This window comes from Dysidea avara, chromosome 4, assembly GCF_963678975.1.
Source record: "Dysidea avara chromosome 4, odDysAvar1.4, whole genome shotgun sequence".
Classification (NCBI taxonomy): Eukaryota; Metazoa; Porifera; class Demospongiae; order Dictyoceratida; family Dysideidae; genus Dysidea; species Dysidea avara.
Window position 1 is genome coordinate 32189366 of NC_089275.1, and position 27827 is coordinate 32217192.

Genomic DNA, 27827 nt, shown 5'->3' on the forward strand with positions numbered 1-27827 from the left:
GACTTGCATAGTTGCTGAACTCTTGGCTGGGTGACTGAATCTACAGGGAGACCTGTTGTGTACATAGCTGAACTCTCTACTGGTAATCAGGCACGTAGGAAAATATTTAACTTATGGGTGCCCTACTTCTAATAAGATCAAGTTGATTTTCATCTCCAAAGAATTTCTAGTCACATTAAAAATGGTACTGAAGGGTGGAATCAGCAATTATGTTTAGAATAGAGATATTAACTGATAAACAGATAAATGATTGCTTATAATAGTGTTATTTTATTGGGGTATATGACTGTTCTATTAGAATATCTCAATCCTTTTGTAATGTATTCTATCATTTAATGCATGCACTTGTACCACACCTTAATTAAGTCTATGGGTTCTGCAGATCAATGCAGATGGAATCACTGACAAGTTGGAAAGTTAAGATCCTTACTGATTTTAGAAATATTTATGGGTGCTTGGGCACCCATGCTTCCTACGCCCCTGGTAATGTAGCTGAACTCTCTATAGGGAAACATTTAATGTAGCTATACCAATATTCTAGTTAATACACTTTTTGTATAATTATAGGATGATATAGCAAATGCACATACTGCCAGTATCTTGTTTAATCCTCTAACTCTGTACACACCAATTTGCAATTTAAGATTTAGCCATAAGAAAAAATCATGATAGGGAATATAGAGCTAAGTATAAAAACCTGTTTGTTTTTTCCTGTTAATAATTTTGTATACACATTGGTGTAGTGTGCCAGCTTTATTAGCCATACAACACACCATCATGTGTCTTAATCTTTGTTAATACTAAGTGTTCTTTTCTTACAGCAGTAGTTATTGGAAGTATATTGCCAGACCTTGAGAGTAAACTTGGTACCTGTATGATCAGTGATAGTGACTTGCAGATTGGAGAGCCAATAGCTGAAGGTATATTCTTGTACATGTGCAACAGTCTTATTGTAATAATCTGGCTTTTCCCTGTGCGCACGTAATGCAAATACTATTCATTAGAAATTGCACTAGCACTGTGATTGTATAAATGGGTAAAACATCAAGACTCATGGTAGTGAGCTATACAGGGGGCGGATGTAGGAATTATAAAGGGGGGGGGGGGGGGGGGGGGCTAACTCAAGGTACTAATCTCTTGGGTGGAGATGTGTGAAGCACACCTCCCAGCATGTGAAGCATGCTAGAACTGGGGGTCTGGGGGGCATGCCCCCCAGAAAAATAGATGCTAAAATGCTGCAATTTGGAGACATTTCCACATAAAATTCATGTATCTGCCTGTAGATATTTTATATACTGCTTTTAGATTATAGGTATGGCTCTCTGAAGCATTTTGTTAATGGAAAAGTTTAAGTAGGTACAGACAACCAAGCACATGATGCACCCTCTCACAATTGCACAACAATTTAGAATAATAATGTTGAAAGTGGAAAATTTTGAAATTTGAATGATACAAGATTGAATTAAGTATTGCCATACATAATAACTACACGAGTAAATAAATCAAGTCTTTAAACAGACCAGTGCACTTCACTGTATGTATAGGTCCTATGTATTTTGGTGCATGCGCTTAGCAGTGCGAAAAAAATCGCAGATTCAAGTGAGATCAGGTAACTGTGTGTGCCCTATTATGATGGATGAGTGTAAATGTGGTAAAACTATTACTCACTGTGTTGTTGTGACTCCTTTATCACCAGCGAATGGCCCTTTGGTTAGTAGGTTTTTAGCGCATGCACAATTATAATAGGACAACGGACTTGAATACCCCGATACCAGCAAAAAAATGAAAAGCATATGCCTCCACTACTGTGAGTTCTTTACATGTAGCACCTGTGTTACAATCCCCACTGTAATTTTCATAAACAGTACTGGCCAAGTTATAAAATTGTATCTCATCCTTAAATTGTGATTATAAAACCGTATAATTTTGCTCTCTATTAATTTTCTCAACCTCTCTTATTGATATTTAACGTATTACTACAGTGAAACCTCACTTAGTAGCCACTTTGTTAATAAGGTCACCTCCTACCTCTAATACCTGGTTTATATACCCTGCAGATACACAGCAGTAGGTAGTCACACATGTGTTTATTTAAACAGAGTTAATGAAGGGAGATTATTTGCGCATGTTTTGTGTAGTAACAAATTGTAGCTAGCAAGCATTAGAAAGTATATACATAGGTACGTAGTAGGGCTGAGGGATACTACCATCTTAGTATCATGATCGATACTAAAGCCACTAGTCACGATACTAAATAGTTCACGATGCATACAAATAAGTCAATAAGGTAGTATCAAACTAGCCACTATCATCCTTGTTAACAGTAACAGTTATTGTAACACATGCTTTAAGGCTATGTTATGGTGTTCACACCTCTCTGCAGGAGTAGCCAGGTTATAATGTATAAGGATTCTTAGCCTAGTGCTGCATAACAAATGGATTTTTAATGACAATAATGTAAAGGCATGGTATCACAATATATAGTTAATAACAAAATATCTAGTATGTAGCACACCTGCATCAAACTGCTAGCAGTAGGTATTATTTGGAAAACATCATGAATGTATGAGCAGGAAAAATACATGTATGGGTTATTCCAAATGTGTAACCGGCTAGAATAAAAGTCAGTCCCCTCCCAAAGCCCACCCCTAGGACTAGGAGGCCATGTTGGAAATGAGTACATACAAACCAATTACATTACCATTGCTATACGAGTGATAATAAAATAACAAATTTTATAAAGGAGTACTTTTATGGTATGGGATTATTCTATCAGGGGAGGAAATGCACGGACGTTGAAGGGAGTCTTGTGCGGTAGACTCGAGTCCAGTGTTCCCCCCATTCCAAGAGTAGCTCTTCCATCCCAAGACTATCTTGTGTGATAGTGCAAGGTTTTATTAGGATTGTAAGGAAGGCCTTAGAAATCCCTATAGCTTCAAAGTTGGGAACCCCAGGTATTTCACCCCCAAGCCGCATGCAATCGGGTCATATCACTGGTCCTATTGCAAAATTGTATAGGAGAGCCATAGAACCCTGCACGCCTACCAAAACAACCACCATCATTGTACGGTGGTTGACAAGTGAACAATATCAGCTTGAAACAAATGGCTGATTGCTGGTGATTCTATTATTTAACCACCAACATTAATAAGATGTTGTCAAGTGTATCAACACAGCAATGCAGATAGCTTCAGTTGTGGGTATGCAGTTATAAAGCCAAAAAGCGAACTCATAACAATGTTATAGGTGCACCAAAGTACTTACTTTACTAGTTGTGAATGCCTAAAGTAGTGAATATGTTTACAGTACTTTTGACCAAATTAATTTAATGCCACACCCAATGCTGTACATGAGTCACATTGCACCAGGTGTCTACAAAACAACAATATAAAGACTTAAATGCAAGCTCGCTTAAGTGCACTGGTCTTGTGTACTAGGTATGTATACATCATGAAGTTTATGCTTTCCTGCTAAAAAAAATATCAACACAAAATAATTTTCCTATTATGGCAAACATAATCAAACCAAATGCACCTTCAGGTCAGAGACTAACTCAAAATCATTGCTTTCAGTAATTTTGTTATTAAAGCAAAATTTCTACAAATTAAATATTATCTACATAAAATTCCTTAGCTTTGACTATGGTTAATCTTAACCACTTGATTTCTCCACTGTTCAGCATCACTTATGTTCGAGATATGCATTTTGTCTACCGCAGCAAATAAAATGAATGCATCATGAACTTTATCCTTCTTTGCATCCGATTCCTTTCTCTACTACTGCATAGGTGTTGATTCTTAAATCACTGGTGTTGATACATCAGTGATTTCTTCTGCTGACTATCACATTAATTTGATAATGGTAATTGTTCATCCTTTTTATATAGTAACTCGGTTGATTGCAATGGTAATTCGTGCACTATTCTTTGATCGTAATGCTGTGGAGCATAACTGAACTGAAATGACATGGTGCTTTTCAGTAATCGATGTCAGGGAATATAAACATTAAGTTTATCTTGATTATCCAGACACACGCTAGTGTGTGTCGTGCGGCCAAGAAAGTCAGCATGCCACACCTAGAGTATATTTACAAGAAGAAACAAAACACGATTTTCATGCATACATAGTTCCATGTTCCCTTCTTGGATTGGAATCATTTTTATACTGCAAATTCGATCTCTACTTTCAGTACACCCCACATACCAAATTTGAACAAGATTGCCTAATGCAATTGTGAAATATAAGCCTTCAAAAGTTGGCTTAATTTCTCCATTAATTTTTTCCTTCATTTTGGGGGGCTTGAGGGGCTTAGATTCTTCTTTTCACACACTTTACAAAAACCATTATAAAATGGAAATAAGTAGTTCAATTTTCTCGGTACATTATAAGCACATACTGTGGCACAGTCATGTACCAAGTTTGGTGCAAATCTGACGTATAGTCATGGGGTTATGGACAATTATTTGCATGAAAAAGCCGACTTGTCATGCCTACAGGGTAAACCGCTTATGGGAATGGCTTTAAAATCAGTATACATATAGATTAACCATTATTGCACAAACCTTTTGTGGTTTAAAAGAAATTGCATTGACAGCTATAAAGTTGCAAAAATCCAAACAACTGTAAATCCCAAGGTTGAAATACTCTAATAGAACAGTTACTGTGGGATAAAAGAGGTGCATGAAAAGTGTCAAAAAAAAACTTATCAACATTTGAACCAGGATCCTCCATACTGAAAACCTAAATCCTTAACCACTGAGCCATTATTATCACAACTGATCACTTAATTTCTACTTTATAGCTAATTAAAATGAAAATTCTAACTAAAAATCTACTCAATAGTAACAGTTCATAGTTTCATAGATCTATCAATGGAAATCTAGAACATTCTATGTGTATTCTGTTGGAAATCCTCAAAAAAATAATGTGTGCTCTATTAGAGCATTACAAAAGTACTCAAAAATACAATACTATTACAGCTTGTCTAGTATTCCTTATAATCATCATAAAGTGCTATGTTAATAAAACTTGTGACAACAAGCTGTAAATTGTAGTCTAGCATAAAAGGTGCAGGATTTGCTTTGTAAAAATTGAGCCACTGCAACTTATCACATTTTGCATAAACAATCAAGATACTCTAATAGAACAGTCACTGCAAAATGTTATTAAACAAATAGTGTACCTAGCTTGAAAGGAATGTACTCTGTTATAAACACTGTTGCAAATAAACAAGTATAAGAAAAAATTAGGAATTTTACATTAGAGTAGGGACAGTGTTTTGTGCTGCAATAAAAAGTACTGAAACAAGCTGGATTGGAGTAGTACGTAATGTCCAAATACTGTAAAACAATAAGAAGCGAATATCCCTACTGTGCACGAGTGTAGCACAGTAGGGATATTCACTTCTTATTGTTTTACAGTATTTGGACATTACGTACTACTCCAATCCAGCTTGTTTCAGTACTTTTTATTGCAGCACAAAACACTGTCCCTACTCTAATGTAAAATTCCTAATTTTTTCTTATACTTGTTTGTGAAGTTGTTTTGCAGCTCATGACCACAAAATAACCTGCTTTTCACAAAACCAGTCACAATACTTTAAGAGTTAATCACAGCACTATTATACTAGATTATGACTCATACAATAACAACTGATCAGTGGGCGTGGCCCTACATAAGCGTGCAGAACATAATGGACATGGATTCATGCATACCTACAGACTGATGAATGGGCGTGGCTACCATATGTCTACAGACAGTAATTTACCTAAGTGGGCATGGCTAATGAAAGAAGTAGGGATACGCTATGACGTGTAGTGAAAAGTCCACATTTAATTTAGCAAATGGGGTCAGATCTGAATAATCTGTAAAGCAGGACCTGGATGATCCGACTCGGTTTAACAGTGTTACTAAATAAACTATATATATTTATTGACTTACACATTGCTATATAGTTTGCCGCGAGTTGCTCTCACTGATCGATATCAACAGTAAGTCATGTACACGTGTGTTCAAAATACTTTGGTGCACCTGGCGACCACGTGTATTCGAATAGTCTGATGCAATATACACTGGTAGATGGAAACCGTACTGTAGTCTATTAACACTTAGCAGTAGAACCTTGACTGATGGCCATGGTAAAGAAGGATAAAAGGTAAGACAATAGTGCAAGCACTGTATGTTTATCAATATACCAAAGGTTTTTTCTTAAGCAATCTAGAAACATTTCTGCGAAAGAATTAGGGCTGTAGCCAGTTTTCTGCTACGCTTGACTGAAGGCGTCAGGCAGGCAGGCAAGCAGGCAATAGAAAATTCCATTGATTAATTTTTTTTTTTAATTTTGTAGCAACTTGATGGAAACATTTCGGGTTGATCTGAAGACACTTTTGGGCTTGGTTTTACCCAACCAATATTGTCATGTCATTGTGAGGAAAAATCGAGGCAGATTTTTGGGTTATATTATATCACAGATCGCCCCCATACCTTCGATGTCCCTACTATACAGTACAATACAGTACGATAGTACTGTATGATACAGGCACTATACTTGATATAACCACAAACAATCAAGCACAAAATTATATCAGTATTAATTGGCTTTAGTATCAGATTGTTAAGTATTTTTCTGTGTTGGTAAAGCACTAGTTTATCTTCATTGCATCTGCAGATAAGAAGACAAATGATTTGGGTAAAAACAAACCTCTAAGCCAGTTTATGGTTGGCTTTGGGTATATATTTTAAATACAAAAAAGAAGAGAAATCAACACAAAAAAATTTGCAATTTTTTTCATCCAGGCTTTTTGAAGACCGCACGCACCTTTCTATACAGTCACAAATTATGTCACAAAAGTAAATGTGGGAATATGACATCATTTTATAAATTACCGTGTGAGAATTTTAGGTCAAACCCATGCTGGGAGTTCAAGTTACAATTGGTTAAATTCAATGCAGGGCCAGAGGAAATAGTCTGGTTGGTCAGGCCTAAGCTGGACAAATAATCTGGAGCTGGACCAACTAGTTGACCAGCTCAAACTATAATACTTCCATGCTATCTATGGATGACCATATCTACATGCAGTTGTTGGAAAAGCATGGTACTATGTGAGAATTTAGCTATTGTTTCTCAGCCTAACTAAAGTACACAGAACTACATGTACAGTATAGGCTTGAGTCCTAAATTTGCCTATTATGCTTTTTGGCATTTCCCAAATTTTCTGCCTATTATGCTTGTTTTTATGCTTTTCAGTAAGGCATTATGCTTTTATTTTGTGTTTTTTCTTTGTGCAGAGAAGTTCTGCATATGATAGAATGTGAATACAAAAGTGTCACTTCAACTGCAACACACAAATAGTAGTATAGCTTGAAATTGGGATGTGCTCCAGAATTAGTAAACATATTAGAGCAAGGGGTCTGGGAGGGGGCATATCTTTAGTCCCTCAGAAGCTATAGACGTTTATTATCTAGTATCTTTACAGTTTTATATGCAAATAATTATGTATAAAAATATTATGCATGGTTTCTGATTGATCTTGTGATTGTTGTAGCAATTGGTATTCAAAGGACAGCAACTGCTATGTACGCAGCACCATGTCAAGAACATAGCCTCCTGGGGATAAACACTTAAGTGGTTCTCATTCAATATGTTACAAGCAATGACTGTTCTATTTGAGTGTTTAACTGTTCTACGTATTAGAGAATCTCAATGTTTTTGAAATATTTTCCTGGTTTGATATTAATCTCAGTCTCACTGTAGACCTGCACAGATTTCGCTATTTTCAATGTCCAGACATTCACTTTCTATACTGACTCAATACTAACTTTATTATCATCAGAGCTTCTATTGTTTTGTCTTTCAATTGAGCTTCCAATAATCATAATCATCATATCACATTTTATTCAAAATCAGACGATGAGAAACGTTATATATAATGCCAAATTCAATGACTGAAGCTCAGCTAAATTGCTTTGCCATGGCCTTGGTACTAGTTGGCACATGACTGCACGTGTCCTATAAAACTCAAACCCACAATGAAATGCACTCATTTGAGTGTAAACTTGTAGTACAGTGGTGAGATTGTAGTGTATTTTTTCTACTCATTGTCAGGAATCATTTCACCATCCAAAACAGGTTACTATGTGACTGTTATAGCAGAAGCTATACTTCTGGTGGCAGAAATTTGCCCATTATGCTCTGAATTATGCTCCATTATGCCAGCATTATGCTTTATATACTTTTCATCCCCTATTATGCCAAAAATTATGGCAGCATAATTAATGCAAGCCTAGTACAGTACTTACAAGTATCTTACAGCGCAGTATACCCAATGCAACTATCACTGGCAGCCATCTGAATGAAATTTTGAGTAGAATTTACTCCCTTCAACTACCCACCCATCCAGTCAAGATACTGAGCAAACTCTCTTACCCCACATCGCACCATTTTCAAATAGTGATTTATCTCATGATTGTCCAAAGTGTATGCCACTCACTTCATTACAGACTATACTCTTCCAGTGTATTATACTGCATTCAAATACCTTTGTAGCTACAAAACTCTTGTATTGTAGCAGTTTAGTCAATTTGGTGAACTAGTGAACTGCATACGGTACTGAGTAGCTATCCAGTGAACTGTATAGCTGCTACTAGCTATCTAATAAATAACAAACATAATAATTAATCATAAGGGGCTATGACAGGCTCCCTGTGAAATTTTAAAAATCCTGGAGAAAGTTTCAAGGTATTGCTATAGATTTTCTTGCTTTTAGCATCAATGTTAAGGCATTTTCAAGCCATTAAATCGCAAATATCCTGCAGCTGTGCCCCATATATGTCAGATCTACAATTACATACCTACCCATGTATTTGGAAATTCTGAAAAACAACAAGGTTTTGGGCATATTAGCTAGCAGTGGATTGCATATCTGAGTTCTAATTTTTTCAAGATTTTCTGAGGGAGTATGCCCCCGGATCCCCCTAGAATGCTTGTGCTTCACACTTCACAGCACATACTGTGCAGCAACTCCTCTCTCTCTCTATCTCTTTCTCTCTCTGTGTCTGTCTCTCTCTCTCTATCACTGTCACTCTCTCTGTGTCTCTCTCTGGCAACACCATGCATAGTAGCATTTTCAACATCTACAATGGCCTGACCAACCAATTACATTTCCTTCCTCCAGCCCTAATATGTGTGTGGAAACCTGCATAGTTTAATTTGTGTACAGATGTGTATTTCTATTGTCTTAATCTGCTTTTTGTTTCAGGAGAATTTGGTATAGTCTATAAAGGTCTTTACACACAGAATGGCAAGACAATCAGTGTGGCCATTAAATCACTAAAAGGTTAGTGAAAGGAATGACGGGTATGATATAATTATGTTTTATTTGAAATACATAGATCTATCATCAAATCAGACTAAAGAATTTATTAAGGAATGTACTATAGCTCAGGATTTCAACCATACAAATGTACTGAGTCTTATTGGTGTTAGTGTTGTACCAAAAAAAGCCATACTACTGATGGTGTTACCATTTATGTCTCATGGTGATATAAAATCATTTTTGAAATCAAAACGAGGAGGCAAAATAGAAGTCAACAATTTTCCAGAAGTAAATAGAAGTTCTCTGTACTAAAGCTACATGTACAGTAAAATAGTGCATACTGCAATTTTGTTTGTTCATTTTATGCTTACATCAAGTTGGTTCTTAATGAGACATAGCAAGATATTTGCTGTATATAATGCTAGTGATTATTTTATTATATAGGGTCTTGGCCACAGTCAACTTGTGCAAATGTGTTTGGATATCGCAAAAGGAATGCAATATCTTTCATCTCTGCGCTTTGTACATCGAGATTTAGCTGCTCGGAACTGCATGTATGTTATAAGTACACATATGTGACCGGATTAGCAAAAAAGTACGTTTTCCACACATTGTACAGTACATGCCAGCAAACAAAATGATGTAACAGTTGACTCCTTATACCAAATAACTTGCTATTAGTATAAGAATGCAGCCAGATACTGTAACTGCACTCAGCAAAAATTTCAGGCAATTGTATGTAAAAAAGTTATGAAGCTTCAAAGTTCAAAAAATATGTCAAATTTGTGTGTGAAAAGGTACCTTTTCGCAAATCGGATCACGTACTGTATATAAGTAAATAATGTAATCTATGTAGCTTTAGAAAATGGAATTTGGAGAATGCTTTGGTATTTGCAAAGTATATACAGTATGCAGGGTTTTAATAGACCTGCACACAAGTGTCTTGCTTGGTAAGACACCAAACCACAAACTTGGAAAAACAAACTGCACACTTCTACATATTTTTTGCTCCTAACAGAATTCCAGTCCACATGGGCCATTGTCTATATACTAACACATGCAGTGCTAGGATTTTTCAGTGGATGAACACCTCTTAGGAATGATGTAATAATATCCTCAGCAATGCCTCAAAGAATATTACATCCTTCCATTGGGTTTTTTATCCACTGAAAAAATTCTAACCCTACATGACTTACCTATACATATCACATGTTTGTATATGGAATCCTTCCACAATTGTAAAGAGTAAGAAGTACCTAGAGTATTTTATGTATTTATCCTAAGAATAAGGTAAATCACTCTGTAGTAATAGGAAGGAATTAACTGTACTTAAAGAATGTAATGAATGTTTCTATTCTTTACTACAATGCATACTTTGCAGGTTAGATGATCAGATGGTAGCTAAAGTTGCAGACTTTGGGTTCTCTCGTGATGTGTACATATCAGATTACTACAAACTAGATCATCCTGCTCTTTTGCCAGTAAAGTGGCTTGCACCTGAAGCACTTTTTGACAAAACATTTAACATGAAAACAGATGTGGTATGTGAGTGTTTGGTGTATTCCATAAAAGGTCATTACTTTTTTAAAAGTAATATATTACTTATTACTCATGCAGCAAAAGTAATGCGTTACAGTTACATACTTTAAAAACATCAAGTTATATTATATGCCTTTCTATTGTCTATCCACACATACATGCTGACTGATACACGTACAATACGTACTCCAAGTTTTGGTATATAAAATATGTAGGTCTATCATATGTACATACATACTATATACAAAGAGAGTACAGAGCATAGTGTTCTAATGAAGATCTATACGAATGAATGAATGTGACTGGATTTGTGGCTTCCTCGCACACAAAATCAAACTCACTTTTGTACCAGAAATGGATTGCTACAAGGCCTATCTATCTTTTCTTCAGAACTGGTGAAACATTCTTTGCTACTGGCCAATAGACATTACTGTAAACACAAAAACACAATGCAATACTTAAGTTGAAAGAGGGCATTTTGCAAGGAGTCTGGAGACTCTAATATTACAATCAGTACAAAAGAATGTAGTTTTAACAAGTATGTAGCTGTTGCTTCAGAAAATTAATTTTGAGCTATTTTGTAACAAGAATGCAAATTTAACTGATATGCTAACAAGTTCATTCCCAAAGTAGGGATCTTGCCACAGAGATATGTGTTGTAGTACTATCATTTATCACTTGTCGTACTACTGTAGTTAGATACCTACTTCAATTTTAAATGACAAAAGCCAACACACTACACCGTGAGTATATTGACAGGAAGAAATATGTGCATAGCTCCATGGCCCCTTCTCTAAAGCACACCATGTTAGCAGCAGTCTGCCAGGTAGGGAAAATCACACTTTGATTAAATTCACATTAGTCATTTGCAAGGTATGGGTATTCAAAGTTTCAATTTAATTTTTTCATCTTTTCTTCTTCTTAAGCCATAGGGGGGCTACGGGGGTTTCAGATTATTTTCGTACACTTTGCAAAAATTGCTGTAAAATGCAAACATGTAACTTGATTGCCTCGATCTTTGAGAAAAATGAAGAGCGTTAATTCATGTACCAAGTTTGCTGTGAATCTGATGAACATCCAAGGAGTTGTGAGCATTTATTCAGGTAAAAAAAAGCAAACTTCTGTCACAGCTATGGGGTAAACTGAGTATGGTAATAATAACTTGAAAATTGATGCTGGTATATAGGCTGATCATCATAGCGGTGTCTTTTGATGGTTTGAAAAGTAATAGAGTTACAGTTACGAAGTTATAAATCTAAAACCAAACAAGTGTAAAATCTGCCATAATAGAGCAGTCACTGCAGGGTAAAAGATGTACAAAAAATGTCAAAAAACTTACCAGAGTTCAAACCAGAGACCTCGATACCTACACCCACATCCTTAACCATTGAACTGCTTCTATCTTAGCTGACCACCTTACTTAGTTTCTGTTTTATTATAGTTTAAATCTGTTTGTAAAAATTTTTTTATAATTTCATAAATCTACCAATAGAAGTACTATGTTGTTCTAGAACATTCTATGTATGTTCTATTAGAAATCCTCAAAACAATGTGCACTCTATTAAAGTATCACAATAATATTACCAAATATACAATACAATTATAAGCCTGTCTTCAGTAATCATTATTGTGTCTGTATAGAGAAGAAATGTGAGTAAAAAAAAGCCATAAGCTGACCTTATAAAGTACAAAAAGAAGTGAAATCCACACAAACCAGCCAAGTTGTTAAAAAAATGGTGCGGCCGTAAAAAGCCAAGATGAAAAAAGGTGAAGGTGGAGGCCCTGCAACAGTGTTAATGCTAATAGTGGTGTGCATTGTTAAAATTTATTACCATTAATAGTATTCCAGCCATTTCTTAGCCACAACCTTTGATTTCACAACTTTTTTCACCCAGGCTTTTTAAGGCAGTACTACTCTTCACAGCTTGTCTGTTTTTGTGTGGATTAATACACCTGTATTACAGTATGCAAAGAGCATAGTGTTCGACAAATTCATACAAGATGTATGCTATCACTTCACCAATTAAACGTGACCAGATTTGCAAAAAGGTACCTTTTCACATGCAAAATTTTACCCATTTTTTGAAGTTTGAAGCTTCATAACTTTTTTATCATGACATATTAATTGCCTGAAATTTCCATGAGTGCAGCTAAATTATCTAGCTGCTAAATTATCTAGCTGCTAAATTATCTAGCTGCTAAATTATCTAGCTGCATTTTGAAACTAAGAGCAAGTTAATCAGTGTAAGGAGTCAAGTGTTATTTTATTTGTTGACATGTATAATGTGTGGGAAAGGTAACTTTTCCAAAATCCGGTCACAAAATAATGTTAAAGCCTTTCTATCACTACTTACCCTCAAAGTATCATTGTTTTAGTAAATTTCATTGTACTGTAGGAAATGCTTTGTCTACATACAATATAATGTAATCTGAGTATATTCTACAAGGAACTTTGTATAAGTACATACTGCAAGAGAATTTATTGAAACTTAATGAATTATCATTAAGTTACAGTCCTCCAAAGCTTTCCATAATAATTTGAAATACATTTACAAACCATTGCTTTCCAACTACATGTACGCATACTTTTATCAGTTGTGCTACCAATATTTCCCATGTTGACCAGAAAAAAGAATTATTCTCTTGTGGAGTGAACCTAGTGATTTAGTGACTATATACAATGTGTGTATCCATATAGTGGTCATTTGGAGTAACTTGCTGGGAAGTGTTCACTTTTGGACTACAACCATATCCTTCAGTGAGTCCATTTGAAATGGGAAGCTTTCTTAAGAGTGGGAAAATGTTGGAGAAGCCACTCTTACCTCTGATAAAATGTAGGTTGTCAATACATACTGTATTTGCTTTACGTTAGTAAGTGTGTAAGTATATCTAAACCAAAACAGCCAAGCTGTAAAAAAAGAGTGCGGCCCCCAAGGTGAAACAAGATGTGAAATCCAAGGTGGCAGCCAAGAAATGGCTGTGATGGTAGGTTAATGGCAAAAGTTTTGATTACGACAATTCAGGTGAATTTGTGTTGCCTCCTCCACTAGGATTCGGCACCAAATTCACCTGAATTGTCGTAATTAAACTTTTTGCCATTAACCTACCATCACAGCCATTTCTTGGCTGCCACCTTGGATTTCACATCTTTTTTCACCTTGGGGGCCGCACTCTTTTTTTACAGCTTGGCTGTTTTGGTTTAGATATCACTTCTTTTTGCATTGCAAGTCACAAAGCTGGCCATATGGCTTTGATGCTGCTTCCTTTTAACTTGTAAGGAATTGTGGAAGAAAAGAAGTAATTGTTTGTATAGCTTTTGTCTGATGAAATATTTGTATATTTAACACTGAATGATGATTATCACATACTGTAGTTAATAAAGTGACTTCTTACATAACTGAACTGTAGCTGAAACTCTCATTGTTTGTAGCTGAACTCTTTTCAGGGTGATTTGTTTCTAGTTGAACTCTCTACAGGATGATTTGTTTCTAGCTGAACTCTCTACAGGGTGATTTGTTTGCAGCTGAACTCCCTACATGGTGATTTCTTTGTAGCTGAACTCTCTGCAATGTGACTTGTTCAACTTTGCATGGTGGCTGAATTCTCTACAGGGTGATTTGTTTGCAACAGGGTGATTTGTTTGCAACTGAACTCTCTACAAGATGATTTGTTTCTAGCTGATCTCTCTATATTGTAACTTGATTGTAGCTGAACTCTCTACAGGATGGTTTCTTTGTAGCTGATCTCTCTACAGGGTGACTTGTTTCTAGCTGATCTCTCTACATGGTGACTTGTTTCTAGCTGAACTCTCTATAGGGTTTTCTGTTTGCAATTGAACTCTCTACAGGATGGTTTCTTTGTAGCTGATCTCTCTACACGGTGACTTGTTTCCAGCTGAACTCTCTATAGGGTTATCTGTTGTAATTGAACTCTCTACAGGATGGTTTCTTTGTAGCTGCACTCTCTACAGGGTGACTTGTTTCTAGCTGATCTCTCTACATGGTGACTTGTTTCTAGCTGATCTCTGGATGATTTGTTTCTAGCTGATCTCTCTACACGGTGACTTGTTTCTAGCTGAACTCTCTATAGGGTTATCTGTTTGTAATTGAACTCTCTACAGGATGGTTTCTTTGTAGCTGCTCTCTCTACAGGATGACTTGTTTCTAGCTGATCTCTCTACAGGGTGAACTTGTTTCTGGCTGAGCTCTCTACATATGATTTGTTTGCAGCTGAACTCTCTACATGGTGGTTTCTTTGTAGCTGAACTCTCTACAAGGTGATTTCTTCTAGCTCATCTCTCTACAGGTTGATCTGTTCGTAGCTGAACTTTCTACAGGGTGATTGTTTGCAGCTGAACTCTTTGTATGATGGTTTCTTTGTAGCTGAGCTCTGTACAAGGTAACTTCTTCTAGCTGATCTCTCTATAGGGTGACTTGTTTGTAGCTGAACTATCTGCTGGGTGATTTGTTTGTAGTTGAACTCTCTACAAGGTGATCCTTCTAGCTGATCTCTCTACAGGATGACTTTTTCTAGCTGAAGTCTCTGCAGGGTGATCTGTTCATAGCTGCACTCTCTACATGGTGATATATTTGCAGCTGAACTCTCTACATGGTGGTTTCTTTGTAACTAAACTCTCTATAAGGTGATGTCTTGTAGCTGATCTCTCTACTGGATGACTAATTGTTTCTAGCTGATGTCTCTATAGAGTTATAACTTTCTCTATAGAATTATAACATGTTTGTATAGCTGAACTCTTTACAGGGTGGTTTTTTGATTGGTTGCTGAACTTTCCAGCTACATGGTGACTTGTTTGTACTACAGAGTGACTTGTTTGGAGCTGAACTCTCTACAGAGTGACTTACTTGTAGCTGAATATTGCATAAAGTAACTTTTTGTAGCTGAACCCTTTACGCAGTGATTTTTTTGTAGTTGAATTCTCTACAGAGTGACTTGTTGTCTCTACAAGGTGACTTGTTTATAGCTGAATTCTCGTCAGTGTGACTTATAATGTTCTGAATCTCTACAGCAACATATTTGTAGCTGAACTCTCTACAGGGTGACTTGCTTGTAGCTTAATTGTCTATACGATTAATTGTTTGTAGCTGAACTCCCTACAGAATAACTTGCAATGTCATATAATTCTATAATGGAGTAAGTTATAAACGTAGCTGAATGCTCTATTAGGGTAACTGTTCTATTAGATTATCTCGATCTCGCATATGCTACACATAGTTGGCTTTGGAATCAGAACTCAGTAGTTTGTAATCTGATTTTTCTGTACTACTGCAAGGACTTTCTATGATAATTATTCCAGCTACACACTGATTTTCAGCTCACTGCTCTAAGCGGTTTGCTTGGTAGGCGTGAAAACTAATAGTTTTTTTTTATTCATAAAAATCGATTGCATAATTATGACACAGGTTGGGTTTTGTGTCATATCTCGATGGCCTTTAACTGGATTCCTTTCAAACCACAAAAAGGCACTCCTACAATAGTTACTCCATCTACAGTGTACATAGCAATTTTCAGCTCATTCCTTCAAGCGGTTTACCCTTTAGGCGTGACAGACCTTCAACCTTATTTTACGCAACTAATAGGTCATAACTCCGTGAATGTTCATCGGATTCCTACCAAACTTGGTACCAAGATTCGCCTTAATGAGCCCTTTAAGTTTGCCAAATTTTAGCCCGATTGGAGCACGCATTCATGTTTTATGGCAGATTTTGCAAAGTGTGCGAAAAGAAGTAGTAGTAGAAGAAAAAAAACGAAGAAAAAAAACCCAAACTTTGGCCACTTGTATCTCGGAAATGGCTGGAGCGATTTTCTTCAAATTTGGAATGCGGACTCCCCTACAGAGCCGGCACTTCTGCAGCAACTTTGGTTTCAATCGGATAAGGAATCACAGAGCCACAAAAGTGTGAAAATCGTGTTTACTTTCTTCCTGTAAATATACTCATGGTGTGACGCGCCGGCTTCTTGGGCCACACGACACACTACCACGTTTCTTGATACTCCTTGCTACATGTAAGATATAAATTAAATTTCAAAGAGATTAAGCATAACAATAACTCCACCATTTTTCTAACTTTAGACTGCATATATTATGTGAATGAACAAAACACATATGGTATGAATAGTAATTATAATCACTATTTACTTTGTCAATGGAGGCAAAAATTATTTTAAAAGGTATAAGGTGTTATCATGATGGCAAGATTATTGAAGTGTTTGATGTTTTTGATCATACTCAAATGTTTAAATTTAGAGATGCAGTATTGCATACAATAGTATGGAGTGGAAACATACTGTACACTGTACATAGATGTATAGGTAGGTAAAACCGGAATGGGATCACGCAAGTTGATCATTTATATCATACAAAAAGGGAAAAGTAGAGTTCTAGAGAGTGGACACAACCTAAGAAAGGTCATCACATCTACGTATAATTCTGTTAAATAATACTTTTTGGCTACTTTGCTGGATATTTCCACCCAAAGGATTGAGACACAGTATTTGAGCTACCAAATAAAATGTAACAAAGGAGGTGCTGATCATGAGTTCCAAAGTTAGAACAAAAAAAAATCCTAAAGTGTCCAGAAACTTGTGTAGCATAGGAATGGCGATGTCTACTTTAATACAGTCGCCATTCTAATTGAGCATCATTTTATTAGCTTCTAATCACTGCGATCTTTAGGCCACAAGTAACTAGTAATACAAAAATGGGTAGTACGGTAGTACTGCATATTAGGGTTGTGGTTTTTCTGGACAAAATATCATCCTAAAACCAGATTCACAATACCTTCATGGCATCTTAACAGTATTGGTTAGGTACAACCAAGCCCAAAAGTGCCTTCAGTATGACTACTAATAAAAATTATTCAGTGGACTTTTCTACTGACTGACTGCCTGACTGATGCCTTCAGACAAGTGTAACTTGACAAGGGCTAAAGCTACGGGCTTGCACCATTTGACATCCTGAGAAATGCCGCATGACATACCACCAAACATTCAATGCATCCTTCATGGGCTTACCTGTATCCTCCTTTGTAGGCCTGCATCAAAAATGCCAGCATAATAAAAAGCATAATAGGCTGGAGTGCTATGCCAGCATAATGCTAGCACATTAGGTGGATATTTTAAACTATGGAGCTTAATTCCATGAAAATAGATTGATACTCCCTAATAAAGCAGTCAGTGGAAACTGCAATAGAGCAGTGGCGTAGCTAGCCCTGAAGGATTGGTTAGGCACAGCTAGATTTTAGGCGAAAACCAAAAAAAAAAAAAAAGTCAACACCTTATTGCTAAGGGCATCTGGGGGCATGCCCCCAAGGAAATTGTTTGAAGTCAAACACTCTAAAGTTGAATTTTAGAGGAATTTAAGCAGTTGATCATTTACTATCATGCTAATAATGCTTGACTCTTGTATTAGGGTGACTGCTCTAATAGTGTGACTGCTCTATTAGGGTACTTCGATCGTGCTTGAATAGTTTCTGCAAATTGAGTTGGTAGGGCACTGAAGCTGATTGGTTGGACCAGTCCCCACCTTAGCTACGCCTCTGCAATAGAGCACTCAAATGTGTTGTAAATAGCTCCTTAGATCGATACTCTCTAATAGAACAGTCACTTTGTAGTGGAATACTGTAATAGAGTATTCACTGATTAAAATATTCCAAGATAGTTGTAAGAAAAGTTGTTAACCTAAGAGCATAATGCAAGCACAATGAGAGCATGAAGAGCATAATAGGTGAAAATTTTGGGAAATTCCTGAAAGCATTTTGGGCAAATGTTTGAGCATATTTGACTCAGGCCTACTCCTTTGTGTTTCATTTGTCTTTGCTGACAGCACAAGGTGTCGATCCATGATAGCACCATGGGATGGCTTCCCTATGTTTGTACTTTTTTCTTTTGCAGTACGTATGTGTGGGTTCACCAGACATAATAATGTTACATAAAAGTAAACAAACTGTTCAGTACAAGAGATCAAAGAAATAAAAAGTAATGAGACAAGAGAGGTCACCTATACCTGAAGATATACTAGTGGACAGTTAATCCCTAACTAATCATGGGTATAGACTGAAATAGGGATTAAATGTCCACTAGTTTATCTTCAGGTGTAGGTGGTCTCCCAGAGGAGGTTGGACATGCTTTAAGTGCCACTAAAATAAATTATATAAAAGTCTATTTGTGACTGAATTTGACAAAACCCGGCTTCGACGCACAAAACTTCGTTAGGAGATATGGCGATTTTAAGTAATCATTGTGTAATAACTTCCCAGTGCCTACAGCTGTGCAAACAAAATTTGCACCAAGTATGCGTCTATTTACTAGCTATCACTGAGTGGGCGTATACATTTCTGATACCCAAATTTAGCCCTGTTTTGGGCAGCTTTTCTCGAGTGGGTAATAATATATCACAGGTGATAGTAATAGGGTGGGAGGGTGGGGGTGGATGATGGTCTTAATATACGGGTATAAAATGGAGTAAGAAGACGATTGGAATCCAGAGGCCAAGTTTGGGCTCTCCATGGCCCTCAAATCACTCCAAATTGACCGAGAACACTATTGGTGAGCTCTCTGTGAAGTCCCAGCTCACTACACGCCATTATCACAAAGCCATGGCCATTCAATGGCGCCAATCTCCCACTCGTGGCTTTGACAGGGTCGGAAGAAAGCTGCCACAGAAACTAGACTTGCCAGTCCTGAAGGAAGTACAGTGTGGAATGTGATAGTGTATTAGGCCAGCAATCCATTTCTGGTAAAAACGTAAGTTTGATTTTGTGTGTGTGGAAGCCTTGTTATGTGAAATCCGGTCACATTTTATGAGTGTATAGTCTCGATAATTATAAACAGTGAGACATCGTCATTTCTGTTTATGAATACGTACATGATCAGTATGATAAAGTTATACGAGCATAAACGTGGTTTGGTATTTTCACCACCATACATATGTTTATTTTGTATTGCAACTATTGAGGGTCACATGAAATATGTGACCGGGTATGCAAAAATAGGGTATGTGGGCGCAGACTACACTCCATCATATAACATACCATATCTTAGTAATGGAATAGAATATTTGTATTCTGTAACTGGTATTATAAAACCAATTAAATGGGTAATGAATGCTAAAATATTCATGGCCATAACTTAATACTTTCAAAAGTTATGAGCCATTAAAGCTTGAAAAATCAGGCAAATTTTATGTGCCCACTTGCCCTATTTTTGCAGGCCTGGTCACATATATGCAGTTAAAGGCAATAATTTTAGGTGGCACTTAATGCATGTCCAACATCCTCTGGCGACTTCCCTTGTCCACTATACTTTTAATTTCTTTGATCCCTGATCAAACTTTGTACTTGTTCGAGAATGTGTATTAATTATCATAAAAGACTGCTGCTCACGACAGCTGGTTGCTGTTGTTGGTTTATTGGCATTTTCATCAGAGTATAACTTGATTGTCTTGATGCATGGATGGATTCAGTAAAACTGCAAGAAGTACTGTATTGTGATACAAAATCCAACACATTTATTGATATTATGACTCAGAGTTTCGTTAGCCTTTTTCTACTCCCTAAAACTATACTTGGGTCTCCTTGCATGCTATGAAATCATTGAACTATGTGATCTAGTCTGGTTTTACCTGTCTAGTGGGTCCTAGTCTTGTTCCAGATCCTGGCTATATTTTCCAAGGTAAGATTGAATGATTTTATGCTTAAAGTGCAGTTTAAAACAGATGATATTTGAAAACAAATGTTGTAATCCTCCTTCAAAAAATGGTTTTGCAGGTTGATGATTGTATAGTTTAATGGAAGGTGAAACTGTACATATATTTTTTATTATCTGTAAATAGGTATGACATCATGACATCATGTTGGAAATTTTCACCAGAAGAAAGACTAGATTTTTCTCTGCTTGTGCAGGAGACATTCCAACTGCAGTGATGAACAAGTTGTGACTTTGAATAAGTATTATCAACATACAGTACTGTACATAGTGCATACACTAACAGCTGTTTATAATATGATCTCCAGTGTGCATATAGTAATTTTTATTTGGATCACAGACATTATTGGTTCCCGCTTTAGAATCTTATATAAAGATCCAAATATGTACGTAGCTAATGTGTAACTGGAGTATGAAACACTTCCATAACAACAATTGAAGCCCATCTCAGCTGTTGTACATTACACAGTAGGTATATTCTTTAGCTAAATATTATTAAACCATCTCTTGAGGCAGCAATGAGGCTGCAATCAAACTTGATGTTTACAATTTATTTTGAGTTTAAATGCTTCTGTTGACTGTATATATATATATATATATATATATATATATATACAGTAGTAGTTCTTAAAAGATTTTAAGCTTATTTAGCAAGACTACAGTACGTGTTAGATTGCCTGGAAGGCTCTGTCCCCCAAGACTCCTTGTTTATTTAAATTTTGTACAATTGCAGGATGATAAAGACAAATAATTGTAACTACTGTTCCCCCAAGTGTGTCCCAGTGTAATGATATTGACCCTGTAGCACAAGGGCTTTATTGTGAATATTGGTGTGATTGAGGTGGGTAAATATATACATCTCGGACAAATATGACTATACAAGGGTATGCACAGCATGAGTTGTGTAACGAGGATATAGTAACAACAATATAGTTGTACACTTGCTATATTGTAACTAGTGCGAAAACAAGGCATACATTCAATCAATTCTCTCAAGTATTCAGTGAAAAGCTCTCACTCTGACAAAATACTGTATAATAGATCTATCATACAACTTAATGCAGACTGCCAAATAGTTGTAAAAACTATACAGTGTATGTCCCACTACTAGGGATCAGGCTGTAAGGAAATACCTACTATATATGTATGTATGTATGTATGTATATATGTGACTGGATTTGCAAAAAGGGTCTTCCACACACATCCATGGCCAGTTTACCAACTTTGACGATTAATAACTTCAGACAGGAAAAAGCTATTGACTTAAAATTTGGTCAGTTGCACTATATGTATACATACACACACACACACACACACACACACACACACACACACATATACACTGTGAAAAAAGAGGGATATAAGATGGTATTTCCAGTGGCTTATTGAATACAAAAAAGCTTGATATAACCTGTATTATACTAACAATCTCATGTAAGGCTTTAGTTAATGTGTTAAACATACTGAAACCATATATGTGATGGTATAGGTTGGACATTTTACTAGATATAAGCTATTTCAGGTAATGTGGTAAATAAACTGAAACCATATATGTAATAGTATAGTATGCATTATACTAAAGTATAACATGAGTATATTACAGGGTTTATATTAAGGCTTATTTGTATTCAATAAGCCACTGGAAATACCATCTTATATCCCACTTTTTTCATAGTGATATATATATGTGACCAGATTTGCAAAAAGGGGTCTTCCACACACATCCAATTCTATGAACTTGGTAGACCATACATAACTTAGTGTTCAGCTAACATATAAACTGAAATTTTCTCCATTCATTAATCTAAAACTAGATTATTTTAAATAATCAAGCATTTTACAAGTAAAAACTTGATGAAATGTTTCAATATTAATTTGTGTTGTTAAATACAATAAAAGTGGAAGAATTAATTTTGATGAATCAAAATTTTATGCCATTAAATTTTAACTTTTTCAGTAGCTAGCTAATTACTGCAGGATGTCAGCTGCAGCCTGCAGAGTCATGATAGAAGATAAACTCAGATGTTGAATGCAGACCAACTCTAGGATTGTATATTTCTTCAGGTAACATGTTTGCAGAGCAAAGATGTTAGTTACCTGGTCCCTTATATCAATGCATTGTGGCTTTTCCCAGTAAAGAAATAAGCGACAGTGATGAGTTCCATTGACCAAATTTGTGCCATACAAATGACATGTACACCGACTACAGCCAATTGTCGATATAGAAATGTGCGGGACCATATGCATGCATAGACATAATTGACATACTTCTAACTCCTATTGTAGATAATTTATGTAAATGGTAATTTGCGACACTCACAATTGAAAGATTCTTTTGCAAACTGCATGTGCAGTGACTGTTCTATTAGAGTATTTGACAGCATGATCTTTTAGAATCTTTCAATTTTGGATGAAATATATAGTTTCTAAGATGGAACAGTTGGAGAGATGTTGAACATCTCTCCTTTCCCTCTCCCTAAGTTCAGGCAAAGCTGATTCATGGTTTATCATCTCAAAGGTGCCAATATACGGTATCATGGTGCTGCATTACGCACCTTAATGCTCATTTCAGTCTCATCATATAACCTAAAATTTGGCTAAGAGAGTTCCTCACAAGCAAGCAAGCAAACAAAAAGGGGCTAGTTGTGGCCAAAAAGCTATAGTTGTAAATGACTTGGCTAGTTGTAAAATTAATGATGATTGAGCTAGTTGTAGACGTCAGAGCACAGAAAAGTATATTAAAGTTACAAATACGTGTTATGCATCTTACCTCTCTTTTAGTTTACTACAAGGATTTGACCAAAAGTACCTCAAGACTAGTCATTTTCAACATTTTGTGTTCCACTTTTGATTAAAAATTGTCTTACATCTAACTTATAGTTAGCCATGGCTTTAATTTTCTTTTTTACTGCCCACTTTTAAAATAGAATTGCATTAAAATCTAATATATAAAACAACAGTTTATTCTAAAAAATTGGCTTGCATGTAACCATTGTGCATACAGACATAGTTCACTTGTTCTTGTTTTTTTTAAATTTATTTAGTCACTTCAGCTTACCATTTCCATAGCTCCTGCAGCTTGCTATTTCCTTAAATTACTTCCAGGTTGCAGTCATTTCTCTCAAATTGCCTCCAGATTAAATTTTGTCACAGCTGTGCTTCAAAATTATCCTGGGGGAGTATATATGCCCCCGACTCCCCATAGAGTTAAAAATCACTTTAGTCTTGCAGTATGTAATGCAAGCCCTCTTCACACTTTAACTATTTCACAATACAGAACTCAAAATATGTTATTCATACACAAAAGCTAATAATTTGTTAGCTTGGACCATGTGTAACAAGTCACACCCCCTCCCATCTCAAGTTAGGGCTATATAGTTGTAAAAAATAGTTTTTTTAGTCACTGACAAGAGAGAGAAATCATTATTATGAGTATAGTAAAATAATACAGACTTGTAAGTGAGCTCTCAGTAGACTAATTACCTGCTCAAGATCTACCTCACCACTTGAGTTGTTACACTGACAATGAAATACATGAATTGTACTAGTCAACATCTATTTCTTAGAGTCTAATTATTTCATTGATCCATGTCATTCTCTCCACATATTAACCATTAGGCAAATGTAATGAATCTGCAAAACCTGTTGTTTATCTGGGTCTAGTTCAATCAAAATTAGAGTATAGACATCCTCAGTTTGGGACTCTCACCAATCAAATATCATAAAGTGCAGAAAATTGCTGCTAGCTGCATATATAGATGGGTCAAATCTAAAGAGAGTAGTGTAATAATGCTTTCTAAGCTGAAATGAGCACAATTATCTTCTCACAGACAGATTTCAAGGCTTACCCGTACAATCATGTACAAAGGTCTACACAATTTAGTTAGTTGAAACATTTTTTATGCATATTAACTAACACTACCACCACTTCAGCACTAGGCTTGAGTCAAATATGCTCAAAATTTTGCCCAAAATCAGGAATTTCCCAAAATTTTCACCTATTGTGCAATTTGCGCTCATTAGTGTTCCCATTATGCTTGCATTATGCTCCTAGGTTAGCAACATTTATTACAATTATCTTGCAACATTTTAATCGGCGAATGCGCTATTAGAGTATTTCAATACAAAGTGACTGTTCTATTAGACAGTATCGATCTAAGGACAATGCATTTGAGCTCTCAGTTTGCAGTTCCCCTGACTGCTCTATTAGGGAGTTTGAAATATCCATTCATTAAATATGCTAGCATTATGCTGGCATAGCTATTATCAGTGGTGGATCAACCCCCTTTTAAATTTAGCTCGGTGGAAGTCTAAACACATAAACATTGCTGTACTGATAATTTGTCATATCAAACAACTATACCATTGTATTTCAGTAGCATGCATGCAGAAGCACTTAACTAACACCATTTATAGCTATTAAACGCTCAGCAATACTTCCCTTTTCATCTCCCACTGCATTGAAAACGATCGAGATACTATAATAGAGCAGTCATGTAACTACTCTAATAGAGCAATCAAAGCTACAGCTTATAATCAATTAATCACCATCTTAAAACAACTATCAATCAGACTATAAAACAAGGCTAATACAAACTGGTATGTTGCCACTAATGTACATTTACGAAATTGCCGACATACTATTCTTTATCAAATCCATCAAAAATCCATCAGATAAATTTGACATCTTGAACTATACCAACTTTACTACAGGTTCAACAAGATCTGCTGGCACAAAGTTATACCCCAAGACAGCCCATATCAACCCTATCATGAACTCATATTTTTATCGTTTACCAAGATTATGGAACTCTTTACCAATAATTGACCTATCTCAATCACTAGATGTAATCAAACCAAAGTTGAAAGCATTTTTATGGAATCATTTTTTAGCTAACTTTGATAATACCCCCTGTACTTTTCATTACCTATGTCCTTGTACCCGCTGCTCCAAGACTCCTGCACCAACCAACTATAATTATTTGTAACTATTATATAAATGTATGCATGTATAGTTTTTGTAGTTAAGTAGTTAGTGCTCTAGGCTACCAGTGCAGGACACTGGTAGTCCTTCAGAATTGTATGTCTCTGTAATCACTATAGCCTCTACTGTATGTAATTCCAATTCTGTAAAGCAATTATTAAATTAAATTAAATTAAATCTTTGCCCTATAGTTAGCTATAGTATTTACAATTTAAAGCATTGATTCATTGTAATTGCTAGCTAAAAGTAATCTAAAATCCAATCTCAGATCTTCTAAAATCTCAAAATTTTCTGAAGAAATGTCAGCAGATGCCTTATTCAGCTATACCAACTTTCAGAAACCCCCTTTAAAAAATTCTAGATCCGCCACTGATTAGCTAACCCCCCCCCCCCAAAAAACTTTTTTTAACTGTGTGGAACTTAGTATTACCCGGCACTATTACCACTAGTACTACGAGTCCAGTCACCACAATCGAGGCCACCCGCACGCACACTAGCTAAACCGGGCGAGCTAATTTGCAGCAGCTTAATTTCTGATCATTTGTAGGGTCCGCAACGTGAAAAATGAAGTTGTAAGAAACAAATCCCTGACTATCGTAGTATGTTACCCTTAGTGCCCCATCACTAATACCACCCTTGGTTTGGAACTGAGTTCCCTTGTTGGAGCAACACGCGGATTTTAATATCTCACGTGATAGATCTTTAATTATTATTCCGTGCGCTCCAAAGAAGACGTCCAGAGCTCCCAGATTCTGAGTGTGATATCAAGTGTTGTTGGTCTACCAAACCATTCATAGAAGTGAGTAAAACTTTGCCTGTGTTTTCCCGGGAAGCTGATTTTCTGCGAATAGGTTGAGAAATATTTTCGTTCGAGGTGCTCTACCAGCCAAGAGAAGAGAAGCCAATCTTATCACATAAGATGGTAATGAAGTTGGATGTATAAGTATCCTACACACCAAGTTTGAAAGAGCTACGACCTTTCTAACCATCTAGCTGGCAGAGATGAAATTTTCAGTGCAATGATCTTTAACGATTTTGGTGGGTTGCCTCCTTCCTTAGACTTCCTACTTTTACAAACTGTCTTCCTAGGAACTTTAAATCAGGGGAAAATCCAGAAGAACATCTGAGGTTTCTAAGAAGTGGTCAAATCCTTAACTTTTAAAGTTTAAAGGTCATTGGAAGCTACTACTCTAATAGAACATTCAGTATTCTAGTAGAACAACCAAGTAGTCACAACATTTATCATCTGCTTTTGGTTGTGTCAATTGAACAGCTGTATAGATTGCTCGGAAAGTGTGCATTTAATGGACATTTAAATCTTGATAATTGTTTTAAGATGCAAGCAATGCAGATGCTGGAGAGTCTCATAGTATATTATATATATTTGAAATCCATTCATTTGCTATAAAGTAATCATTTTGTATCAGCTAGAGCACTCTATTGTAGGACCATGCAGCTCAGGTAGTCTCACATTTTACATACCTGGTTTTCTATACAAAAATTAACAATAATAATTTTTATGTATCTTGTGCAACTGCCTAAACAAATAACAACTCAGTAATGCAGGTACAGCCAAAATACCCTAATGCTGCTGTGTATATGGCTATGAGTTTGTGAAATTATTGATTCATGACTAAGGTAGAGGTAATGCTTCACAGTTTTATCTGTCAATGTGATCATTCTATTAAAGTAGTTTATTACTTTATAGGTGTTATTGCTATTGTTATTAGCGCTTTACAGTGACCAGCAGGTGTATAGTAGACCAATAGATTACACACGTTTTTCCTTTTATTATGTTTTGCACAGGTAGTGAAAATAGGGCAGGGAACTACAAGGCCATGGTCCCCCAGTTTTGGTGGTCAATTCTTGTAGCAAAAGATCAATGTACTCTTAATCATTCTAATAGAGTAATCACAACTGTTAGTTATTGCTTAATTTTTAAAGTGAAAATGGCCACCCAAAGTACTGTCTCAGAGCCCTAAGACATGCATCTAGATAGAATCTGTGTTTGTATGGGCTAATCAAAGCAGAGCTTTTAAACATTCAATTGCAATTGCAAGTACTTGATAATTAAATGTAAGGAGATATGCGTGGTTGAATAATTCCTTGAACACGTTAGTGCATTTTATTGTCCAGAGAATACATTTAACTTGTTGCATTGATTTCTGCTTGTCACAGGTCCATATGCATTGCACTGCTCTGTATAACAACACCTGTTCAAAACAACAAACTTATCTTGAAAATACTCATCAATCTGCAATGTAATAA

General features: G+C 36.0%; 1 protein-coding gene across 1 annotated transcript in view; it reads left to right on the forward strand.

Annotated features, from left to right (window-relative positions):
• Positions 1–20965, forward strand: part of LOC136254698 (tyrosine-protein kinase Mer-like) — a 59406-nt gene extending 38441 nt beyond the window's left edge. The window contains exons 7-13 of the mRNA XM_066047433.1: positions 822–920; positions 9257–9334; positions 9390–9601; positions 9758–9867; positions 10695–10854; positions 13551–13686; positions 20703–20965. Of these exons, the coding sequence (XP_065903505.1) occupies positions 822–920; positions 9257–9334; positions 9390–9601; positions 9758–9867; positions 10695–10854; positions 13551–13686; positions 20703–20716 (809 nt within the window). The 3' untranslated portion in view covers positions 20717–20965. The remainder of the gene's footprint in view (positions 1–821; positions 921–9256; positions 9335–9389; positions 9602–9757; positions 9868–10694; positions 10855–13550; positions 13687–20702) is intronic.
• The last annotated feature ends 6862 nt before the right edge of the window (positions 20966–27827 follow it).